This window comes from Herpailurus yagouaroundi, unplaced genomic scaffold (genome assembly GCF_014898765.1).
Source record: "Herpailurus yagouaroundi ecotype Mexico unplaced genomic scaffold, PumYag 530, whole genome shotgun sequence".
Classification (NCBI taxonomy): Eukaryota; Metazoa; Chordata; class Mammalia; order Carnivora; family Felidae; genus Herpailurus; species Herpailurus yagouaroundi.
In genome coordinates, this window is record NW_024412747.1 from 8,556,352 (window position 1) to 8,568,032 (window position 11,681).

Consider the following 11,681-nt stretch of genomic DNA (forward strand, 5'->3'; position numbering starts at 1 on the left):
ACGGGCGCCGTCCTGGGGGTGCCAAGGATGCGCATGCCCAAGGAAGGGGCGCTGCGCGGCCAAATGTTCGATGCCATGTGCCGCGTGACCGCACGTGTTGACGGATATGAGTTTCATGCGTGTGAAACGTGTGCGACCCGTGTAGGCGTGGGGCACAGATGGCCCGTGCGCACGTCTCAGGTGCGTGCTGGCTCTGTGTGTATCTGGGTGCGCTGCCTGTGTGCCTGGGGTTCATTCCCGAGGCATGTTTGCTCGGGGCCTGTTTTGTTCACTTGGTACATCATCAGGGGCTCAGCCCCACGCATAGATTTTTCTGCACTAAGTAATCAATTCAAAAGGGGGCAAAGTCACAGTTCTAACAAATTCGGAGAGGCCGGGCCCTATGATTGACAGGGGTGTGCTCCCCAGGGCAGCGGAGGTACGTGGGGACACGGGGTTGGGGGGGGGCGGTCTCAGGACAGCCCACGGCCTCTGGACGGACGCACAGGGGTAGGGGCGAGCCGCCTGGGCGGGGCAGTCATGGCCCCATGCCACAGTGTACCCAAGCTAGAGGGGTGTGGGCATCTTTACAAGGAGGTGCGGCCCGGGGTTTAGGCTGCGAAGTGAGGGAGGGGATCACAGAAGAAAGCAGATGGACGCAGGCAGACAGGGAATCGAGGAGAAAAAGGCCAGATGAGACACTTGTGATCTAAGGAAGTCGGGCTGCGGGGGCCCAGGAAGACAGGCCCCTGGTTGACTGCACCGTGGCCCTCCGTGCCCGAGACCCGCCCTTCCCCACTCAGACCCCACTCACGGCCCTTTCCAGGCGGCCCCCTGGAGGTGATCTCACCTTCTCCCCAAGCAGAACGTGTCACCACCCCCCTCCACTGCGGGCCCCCAGGTGATCCCCTTCAGTTCACCCTTGCCCTGGGCTCCCCGGAGGGCAAGGCTGGCTGCGGACCGCCCTCTGGCTTCTCTGATTCCGGCCGCTGCTGTGCTCATGCCGGCCTGCAAGGCACAGCGGTGTTTGACAAGAAGGTGGTGCTGGGGAGGGCACCCCGCCCCGCTGTCCCCCTGGGCAGCTCCGCACTGGCGGCCCCAGCAGGCACCACCTAAGTGCAGGGCGGAAATGCAAACGGCACCCAAGCCACACAGGCCTTCTGGAGGGACGTTGCTGCCATTTCCCTGCTGCCCCCCGGCCCCCGGCCCTGTGCCAGGGACCCTGGACCTCCGTCCAGCAAGAGGAATATCAGTCCTCACCCCCGACCCAGGCCCTTGCTCCCGATTTCACACAAGTCTGCAAAACCCCTCGGAGAGGAAGCGGAGAGGTGTGTTTCTGGGAATGAGGACAGAAGGGAAGGTCTGTCTCAGGTGCACGCGAAGTGAAAGGCAGAACAGACCCTGAGATTGAGTCCGCAGGAAGGACAGCAACCCAGTCGACCTGAGTTAAGATAAATAAAGACGTCGTTGGGGCCCTCGGCCGAGGGCAGAGGGGCTGGGGTGTGCGGGGGGCCTCTGGTCTGTGGGTGGTGGCCTCATCCATCATTTGGGGCAATCCCAAGGGGGATCAGCAGCGAAGACGACTAGCTCCTAGAGCTGAGCTCTGGGACTCTGGAATCCCTCGGGGGTCCCGGTGGCCCTTGTTCCGCGGGGGGCCCGCCTCCGGGAATGGGAACACAGGCGTCCCCCGCCCTGGCCTGTGCGCATCAAGCTTTCGTGCTGGAGAAAGTCCAGCTCTGGCCAAGAGAAGGGGGGTTGTGGGCAGCGGAATGACAGGTGACGCCAGAGGGTGGAGGGGCAGACTGCGGGGGCAGGGCGCCTCCCGGGCCCGGGAGGTGATGGTGTCCGGGTACCCTGACAGAGGGCAGCGATCACAGTGACACTTATTTACAGGCCCCTTTCTGCGTGCCCTACACGTTAGCACAGGAATCCTTGCAACAGCCCAGCACGGGAAGCAGCGTCATTACCCCCCCCCCCCCTCCCCCCCCCCCCCCGCTTCTGTGGAAGACAAAAGACCCCCCAGCAGCCGGGAGGGTCTTGTTCCCCCGGTTGGGGGTGCTGAAAAAGCTGCCTCTTCCAAGGTCATGGCTTTCAGGGGTACCGCATCCCGCGACTCATCGGTGAAGGGCACAGACCCAGGTGGGCCTGTCACCCCCACACCAGGCGACTCTGAGAGCCCATCCCAGCTCCAGAGCGCCCCATGCGGCTGGCCGAGGCCTTCGTGGGGCCCTATCCCAGCCCCCCCCCCTCCCCCCCGGCGCTCCTTCTGCCCACCCCTGCTCGTCTTTCCACAGGCGTTGGCCCCAAGGGCACCCATGATAAACTGACAAATGTCCTGTGGGCACTCTTTGTGCAGGGGGCGGGGGGTCCACCCAGCGTCTCAGCCCAGCCCTTTCTGTGCTCGCCCTGCCGTGGCGACCCGTCCCCACGGGAGCCGCTCCCAGGCCAGTCCCCGCCTGGAGGGAATGATGGCCAGCAGCGCCCGGGCAGAGGTCAAGGCCTGACTAACCAGCACAGCAAATATTGACTCCTCGTGCTGGCGCCCCTGGGGACCATCTCCTCCAGACTGTTGGGGGTGGGGCAGCTCGGACGCCGGCTCCCCTCCGGGAAGGCAGATGCGTGGTTCGGGGAGAGAAGCCCTGTGTTCCGAGCGTCCCGTGCATCCCCTTACTGAGCACTTGCTTGCTGAGCGACTGTCCATCCACACCGAGCACCCCGGCTGTGGCCAGAAGCTACGGGCAGGTCACGTGCGCCCATGCGGCAAGAACGTGTCACCGGAGGCTTGGCTTGGATACGCTTTGATCCCCACTTGCGGCCGACTGACAGGCCCCTCTCTGGAGCCGGGCCCCAGTCCCGGGCTCCCCTGGGTCGGAGTCAGAGAGCTGGGGGTGGGGTGTAGCCAGACACCCGGGAGCATCCCTGACCTGCCCATATGTGCCCCCTGTGTGTCGTTTCCCGTGCAAACCGCCCGGCATCTCAGCAGTGGACTCGGCCGATGTGCCTGGCAGATGTGTGTGTGCGTGCAGCCCGCCCTCCCAGGAACCCCTCTCCTGGGCTGCTGAGCCCCCCCCCCCCGCCTGCACCCCCCGTTCCTGCTGTACTCACCCCTGGCCGTTTCCACACGAAGGGGATCTGGGGCCTCTCACTGTAGAAGAGCGAGGAGCTGTCGGCTGGGAAGTCTGCATCCTCAAACAGGATGCCCTTCTGCACACACTCCTGCCTCAGCTGCTCGAAGCTCTGGCCCGAGGAGTGGGTGGCGCGGGCGTCCTTGGGAACCGGGTGCTTCTGGGGCCCTGGGGCCCGATAGAGGTAGGGCATGGCCGCTCCCCTGGCGGGTGGGCTCCCGATAGGTGGGAAGAAGCAAGGCGACTGTGTCAGCCGGGAAGGAGCCAGCCCGGGGGCACCTGGGCTGAGTGGCCCTTGGCCTCCACCTGTTTGCCTGGGAACCTCCCCGTCACGACGGAAAGGAGGCACGCCCTGATGGCAAACTGTGGAGAGGGCTCTCTGCCCTCCCTCCCAGGGCGCCTGCAGACCCAGGGGGAGCAGTGAGCCTGGGCCGATTCTGCTGAATGCACCGGGGAGACCCCGTGGGAGACCCCGTGCGTTATGGGGAGAGAGCAAGAGGGCCGCTGCGTGAAGCCCCTGGTCTTCTAAACACTTTACAAGGATTTCTCTGCGATTCTCGATATAGTCACGGTCGGCGTTGGAGTCACAGGGTCTTGCGTTAAAAGCCTGGGATGAGGGTTTTCACAGGACCCCCCAGTTCCCAGGAGTTTCAGCTTCGTTCCACACACTTACTGTCGGGTGGACCCTGCCTCTTGCTGTACTGGGAATGTGTAGACCTCAAAGTTGTGACGCGTGGCTTGAACTTCCAGTTTTGTCTAGGGTGACCTTGGACAGTCTGCCTGTTTTCTCGGAGTCAGGACAACAGCCAGGCAGACAGGTGTTGACAGTATGAGGGTCATCCATTTCTGGTGGCACCTCCGTCAAGGAAATGATCACCAGCCCAGGTTTCTGAGAATTTCCCCTTCAAATGCCCCGGGGGAAGTGAAATTCAACACCGACCACGCCATTTAATGTGGGGCCTTCCCCGCGCGCCGGGAATTCGGGTCCTTATTCCATTCCCATTACGTGGGTCTCTGGACAGGGGTCTTTCCGCCTGGATCTCTCCCGTGGACTGAAAGAACCAGTTTTGTGCCTTTGGGGTTTGTTTTGTTTGGGTTTTTTTGTACATTTCTTGGAATAAGTTCTGTCTGCTGGTCTCCAGCCCAGAGACACGGGTGGCTCTGAGCCCCGTAGGCCTCACAGGGCCCATTCGTCATTTTAGCTGTATTTCCTTCCCCTTGGCAGAACAATCTGCTGAAGTGAATTCTAAATTAATTGATCCTTAGCGGGGCCTCGGGGGGCCTTCCAGTCCCTCCCTCCGCACACTTGGCCTGCAACGGATACGTTTTGCTCTTTCTCCAGAGCAAGCCCGGGTGTTCGTGAGTGGGACAGAGGGATCCAAGGATCATATCTGAGGGGGGGGGGGGGGGGCGGTGTCTGTGACGCCTCTGGGCAAAACTCAAGAACCAATGGTCTGAACCGTCACCCGGGTGCAGCCACTTGGTCCTCGGACTCCAGTGGGCTCGGACATTACCGCAGGGCAAACGGGTCACAAGTACACAAAACAGATTTGATCCTGTACCGGGGGTTGTCCTGTTTTCCGCGCCTGGCCCAGCAGGCGATGGGTGCCGTTCAGGGCCGGCCACCTTCTGTGTGGGGAGGGGTGGAGGAAGACACCAGAAGGCAGGCGAGCCGGGGCGCATGCCCGGTGTGCAGGTGGGAGGGGCGTGGCTTGCGCCAGCCAGGGGCAGTGGGAGAGACTGGTGGGAAGGGACAGGTTCTTTTTGGAGGGTTAGTAGTGTCAGGCCTTCCTCGTGGGGTGCTGGGACCCCGACCCGAGTACAAAAACGGATGAGGGGTAGATCTAGACGTTCAAAACTTTGGATATGATGGGAGAATAAATGCCCTCCTCGTTGCTGGTGGGAGTGCAGGGTGTAAACTGTAATAAGCACTTTGGACCGTGGCTTATTAAACTCCCTCAAAGGGGGCGCCTGGGTGGCTCAGTCGGTTGAGCGGCCGACTTCCGCTCACGTCATGATCTCCCGGTTCCCGAGTTCGAGCCCCGCGTTGGGCTCTGTGCTGACAGCTCTGAGCCTGGAGCCCCGTTCAGGTTGTGTCTCCCTCTCTCTCTCTGCCCCCACCCCCCAGCTCGTGCTCTGTCTCTCTCTCTCTCTCTCTCTCTCTCGAAAATAAAGATTTAAAAAATTTAAAAAAAAATTACAAACGCCCAGACCCCCTGAGCCAGCCATTTCCTCCTAGCAACTTCTCCAGCAGATAGACCCACACCCATGCAAAGGGAAAGACGGTGCCCGCTTATTTATTTCACCGCCACGCTGTTGACTTTAGAGACCAGCAGGTTCCACGGTGTCAGCACGGAACCATCTGCGGGGCTCGAACCCTGGCTGGTCTCTCGGCTCTGCCGCCTCCACCCCTGGTCAGGGCAATGCCTCGGTGGCAGAGGTGACCCTTCCTTCTCAGCCGTGGAAACGGTCACGGCCGGGCTGTCCAGCGTCATTCGAACCCCCCTCTGGCAACTAGAGAGTTTCCCCTCTTAGAAACCCCATTTCCTGGACCTGATCCCCAGGTCTTCCTCGCTGCCCAAGGCTACGTAACTCAAGCTCAGACGTAACTCAAGCTCAGATACACCTCAGATGCACCCCCCCCCACCCCACCCCCGGAGAGACTGATTCAGAGCGACAGGTGGAGAAGCAGGAGAGAAGGAATTTGTTTTATGTGTGTTGTTGGCGCTGGTGGAGGCATTCTGGGCCTGATGGCCTGTGTGCGGCAAGCTTTCGGTATCCTGTGTCAGCCTCCAGCGTGTCGGCCTGCGACACCAGGTCTCTGCCGGCCAGTGACATTTCTATGAAGAAGCCTCATGACGGCGCTGGCCATCACATCCGGCTTTGTTCTGGGCCTCTGGCTTCCCTGTACCCTTTAACCAACGTTCTTTTGCTTTTTTTTTTTTTTTCTTTAAAAACTTTTTAAAAATGTTTATTTATTTTTGAGAGAAAGAGACAGAGCGTCAGCAGGAGACAGGCAGAGAGAGAGGGAGGCACAGAGTCCCACGCAGGCTCCAGGCGCCGGGCCGTCGGCACAGCGCCCGAGGCGGGGCTCGAACTCCCGGACCGCGAGATCATGACCTGAGCCGAAGTCGGATGCTTAACCGTCCGAGCCCACCGGGAGCCCCACTTTTGCCACTGTGGCTTGCAACTAGGAATCCTGGGGCCGGTGTCTGCTCCCACCGATGCAAACGGCACCCGGCACAGAGAGCACTGTTTGCAGAGTCCCCTACAACGTTTGGGGTTTTCTACTGCGCTCCGTCTGCAGGTTGAACCGAGAGGAGTGTTGGGTGGGTGGAGGCAATGACTTCAGACGGGGAACTCATTCTCACCTTTGACTTCTCCCCACCGCCCCCCCGACCCCCACCCCACCCCATTACCAGGAACATTTCCCACTTCCTCTCCGTGCCCTGTGGGAACTTTTCTTATGCCCTTACACTCCTTCTCTTGGACTTTTTGACTTAGAGAAGGGGTTCGATGACCTTAATATGCAGGTTTGGCTCTAGGTATGTAAGGTAGCTCGGGAAGTTTAGAGAAAATGCTTTCTCAACTGACTAAATGTGCTTAGCTTCAGACTGTTTCCTCACTGTGGACTTACAGTCTCTGTCTGGGAGCTCAGGGCTGGGCCCTTGGCTGGCTCCTGTCCTTGTCAGGTGATTGTCAGTGTGGTCACGGAGGTTTTGCAGCCGCTCTGGTAAGAGGAGGGTCTGTGTTCCCACCCTGAGTCTGGGCCCGGCCTGCGAGCTAGTCTGCATCGGGACACGGTTGCAGATGCACTGACGTGTGAGTCCCCGGGCCCCTGGACACCCTGGGACTTCTGCCCGGTCCTGAGAACCCTTGTGGCACCGTGTCCACAAGCCCTGGCCAGCGTGCTGCTGCGCGAGGGGCCGCAGGGAGAGAGGGTCCAGCCATCTCGGCTGTCCAGAGCCATCCCAGCTCTGTCGTGCCCTTCCGAGCCAGCTCGGGTGGAGATAGCAGAGCCCGCCCAGAACAGGAAGCCCGGCTGAGCCCGATGTGAAACACCAACCACGGACTCATGAAGGACAATGTGCTGTTTAAAGCCCTTCAGCTGGAGGTGGATTGTTATGCAGCGAAAGCTAACTGATACACCTCCCAGGAAACAATAAATATGGGGGCCGTCATCCTGAGGTAGCCAGGAGCTCAGCATGACTGGGGGGCGGTAAACACCCACTGGTTTGGGATTTAGCGTTGAAAAAAGATCCCCAGGCTTAGTGGGTTGAGCATCGGACTCTTGATTTTGGCTCAGGTCACGATCCCAAGGCGCCTGGGATCGGCCCCGCGTCTCTCTCGTCCTCTGCCCCGCCCCCTGACTCACGCGCTTTCTCTAGCTAAAGAAAAAAAACAAGTAAATAAATAATTTTGAAAAATCCCTGTTACGCATCATTTTCTAAATCAGATAAATTTGGTCTGGGGAGCCTGGGTGGCTCAGTCGGTTAAGCGTCTGACTTCAGCTCAGGTCATGATCTCACGTGAGTTCGAGCCCCGCAGCGGGCTGTCGTGCTGACAGCTTGGAGCCTGGAGCCTGCTTCGGATTCTGTGTCTCCCTGTCTCTCTGCCCCTCCCCTGCTCTCTCTCTCTCTCTCAAAAATAAATAAACATTAAATAAATAATAAATAAATAAATAAATAAATAAATAAATAAATTTGGTCTGAGCTCCCAGTCTGCAGATCTGATGAGAAAGGTCAGTTCAGTTCGTTTTGAGGAGGGCTCTGCTGAGGGTTGTACAAGGTCTCCACAGGTCGACCCAGGACGGCCGGGGGTCTCTCAGGGCAGTCACCGCCGTCGCTGGGGCTTCCTGGCCTGGATGAGAAAGCAGAACACCAGAGCTAGAGAAACTCTCCCCTGTGGCATTGATCCCCTTGGCTCTGTGAGGGTGCAAATTGTCCTGACCCTAATTCTGCTGTGTAAGATCCCTTATCTCAGATGTTAATCCCCGCCCCCGCCCCGATTCTCCGCTGGATCACCCAACGGAAACATGGATTGGGGTGAGTCTGGAAGATTCCTTCCCTCGTTTCCAGAGATACTATGGGGGATTTGCTCTGCAAGGATCTGAAGTATCCTTCTATCCTAAGTCCAAGCACCACATCGGGCACCCTCTGATGCACCAGAGGAATTATCCCAGAACATCCAGGCAGAACACTCAACTGTCCTCGATCGTCCCCAATCCAGGACGCCTCACAAGTACTTACACAGCCTGTCCCAGGGTCCTGGGATGCGTCCAGCTTAGCTTTGAGGAGCCCTTGGATTTACTGGAACATCAGACATCATGAACCTTGATTTTATTTTGAGCTCACTTTTAGGGAGATTGGAATAAGGGAGGCCCGAAGCCCCAGGGGACTTTGAGAACAAGTCACATGGCTCTGGGCATGAATAATGCGGAGTCGGGAATGTCCTAAAGCATCTCCCATCGTGAAGGAGGAAGGACAGTCACCGGAGGCGATTTTCCTGTCTGTCCTACAGGTTTCTGTCACCTGGGACTTTTTTCTGCCCAGTCAGCAGAGTCCAAAGACATCTGTTGTGTGAGAATCTACAGCTAAGATTCTCTGGTTGTCATTCGCAACCCTGCCGGCTAGGCTGGCCCAGGGACACCAAACCGGAAACCCCGAAATAATCTATGGTCCCTGCTCATTTTTCTAGGTAGAAAATCCACAGTTGTCACCGGATTCCCCAATGAGCTTGTTTCCCTGGAGTTAAAGACCACTCATCTCCAATGCGGCATCCACGTCTACTGCTGTTGTGATTTCTGAGATTCAGTAACACAAAACGATAATCAGAACCAAAAAGATACTTTTGCCTCACATCTATCTTCTTATTATCAACGATATCATCTGATTGGGCATTTATTGTTTTACAGGGAACACTGATGAAATCATGGCTCGAGAGAAGCACGAGCATAGTGACCAGAGCATCATCCTTGTGAATTACTGCTGACAAACAAGGTTCTTTGCTACCAGAGGTCAAAGCTTGTGTAGCTTTTCTGTAGCTGAAAGGGAAGGAATAAAAAAAAGAAAAATCCTCTCATCGTAGGCATTTGCACATTTTCCACGATGCTGCCGCATTTATTAAAATAATTAATTTAATTGAAAAGACCCCCCTTTGCGCTCTCTCTTACACACCCAGCTGCATCTTGAGTAATTGGCACGGATTTGATTTAATTCCCGTCTCTTTCCGTGGTAGAGGTTTATCTTCCTGCGTCTCATCTTTCGTCACTTTTCGTTTCGTCTTTTGACACATCGTGTTCAGATTCTCGTAAGTTGTGTTCTCCCACGTTGGGAAAGGCGCCATTAGGCAGCAAACACATGCTACGTTTGCGCAGGATGAATGGCTCAGGAGAAGAACTATTTGTCTCCTCTGAGCTAATGGCCTTCATAAAATCTCAGAGCAATCCTTGTGCTCCAACTTGCAAAGGGGATTTATTATTAGCTCAGGCTCCCATGGAAAGATAATTTATAAAGTCGCTGACTGTCAGTCCTAGCTATAAGGACATAAAAGAATATAATAATCGCTTCTTTTTGACGGGGCTCTTGTCACCAGAGTACTGTGGTAGGAGCTACTACAGTAACAAGTTCGATTACGATGTCTGATTTATAAATAGAGGTTCCTGCTTAACTTAGGTAATTAAAAAATGCATGACCTTCTGGGGACGTAAAACTTCGGAAAATGGTCCAGCAGTTCCACAAATGATTAAACACAGTTGCCGTGGGACCTAGCCACCCCACGCCTAGGCATCTTCCCCTCCCACCCAAAAGTGAAAATATATGTCCACACGAAACCTTGTTCATGAGTGGGTATAGCCGTATTATTCACAGTAGCCCAAAGGTAGAAATAATCCATATCGACTGCTCAATGGATAAACAAAATGTGGTGTAGCCACACAGTAGAATATGAGCAGGTCATAAGAAAGAATGAAGTGAGGACACTTCATGCTCAACTGCAGAAACCGTGGAAATGTTGTGCCAACTGAAAGAAGCCAGTCACAAAAATCCACATATTATATACTATAGACCGAACGTCTGCGTGTCCCCCGCCCCCCACTGCCAAATTCATGTGTTGAAACCTAACCCCCGATGCGATGGTATTTGGTGGTGGAGCCTTTGGGGGTGGTTAGGTCATGAGGGTGGAACCCTCATGAATGGGATCACTGCCCTCTGCAAGAGGTTCCAGAAAGCTCCTTCGTCCCCTTTACCATTGGGGACGCAGTGAAAAGACGGTCATCTGCGAACCAAGAAATGGGTTCTCATCAGACCACCCGATCTGGCGGTGCTTTGAACTTGGGACGTTCTCAGTTTCCAGATCTGTGACAAATAAACGTTTGCTGTTCAAGCCACACAGTCGGTGGCATTTTTGTTACCAGCCCAAGTGGACCAAGATATTCTAGGATTCCGTTCACGTGGATGACCAGAATAGGAAAATCTGTAGAGACAGCAAATAGGTTAGCGGGTGCCCGGGGCTAGGGGAGAGCAGGGGGTGGGGGTGATAACTATAGGATCCGGGGTTTCTCTGCTGTGATGAGAATGTGCTGAAACTGGCTGTGGTGATGGTTGCACATACCTAATAAACATTGTTGAATTGTGTCCTTGAAGTAGGTGAATTGTGTAATGGGTGAATTATATCTCACTGAAGCCGTTTGTGAAAGGTGTGTGTGACTTCTGTGCTTCATTTTGTCCCTGATATTGTTTTATAAAGTTATGTGCTGCAAATGTGATTTAGGTTTTAATAACAACAGTAAAAGCGGTACAAGCAATAACCAGCACATAGGATTCCTGGCCATCCCCTGCACGCAGTCCTGTACGTTCTCCTTCAAGTTATGCAGATCAATGCATGTAAATCAGGCAGAAAAGCATTTACCAGAAGAGCTCAGGAAGCCCAGAAAACGGACAACGGCTGGCAAAACTAAGAACGGAACACAGAGGTGAGCAGGAGGTGGGGTAGATCCAAGAGCAGGGAACAGGAACATTCTCGAAGCAAGGTTGGAAGCCGGGGTGAATGGGACCCAGCTGTCCCCACCGTTCACACCCCTGTGCTTTGGATTCAGGCTTCAGATGACTGCCCGTTAGCCTAAGGAGGGCACAGTTTCCAACTAAAGACCCTTCCAGATGCTACCAAAGAACCACAGGGGTCCGGGTGCCGAAAAGAGACTGGAGCACACTGCAGTCTCCAGGGACATTTTTGGTTCGGTCCAGGGCGAAACTTGCGGCCCCATGAGGAAATAGAGCTTCCAGAGTTTGCAATTTGGCCCCAAAGTACTGCTCTCAGAATCCCATTAGATAGTGTAGAGGCATGTGGCTGACTTAGGACAAATAAATCTGGAGCAGAGAAAACACTTGCTCAGCCCCTGTTTGTATTTTGGACCAGTGTTCATGCTCCAGATGTGGTGAAAAGCCTGGGGAAACAGAAATGTTTGAAATAATTTTTCTGACCGAGACCAAAACAATGAGAACTCAATCAAGTTAAAAAAAAAAAAAAACAACAACAACTTTGCGTTAAACCTTTACATATAAAGAATCTGTTTCAGAG

At 55.5% G+C, this 11,681-nt stretch overlaps 1 protein-coding gene across 2 annotated transcripts in view; it reads right to left on the minus strand.

The window, feature by feature from the left end:
* Window positions 1–3,297, minus strand: part of CAPN9 (calpain 9) — a 45,811-nt gene extending 42,514 nt beyond the window's left edge. For both annotated transcript variants that reach the window (XM_040464936.1, XM_040464935.1), the window contains exon 1: window positions 3,085–3,297. In XM_040464936.1, coding sequence (XP_040320870.1) covers window positions 3,085–3,297 — 213 coding nt within the window. The remainder of the gene's footprint in view (window positions 1–3,084) is intronic.
* Window positions 3,298–11,681: the final 8,384 nt, after the last annotated feature.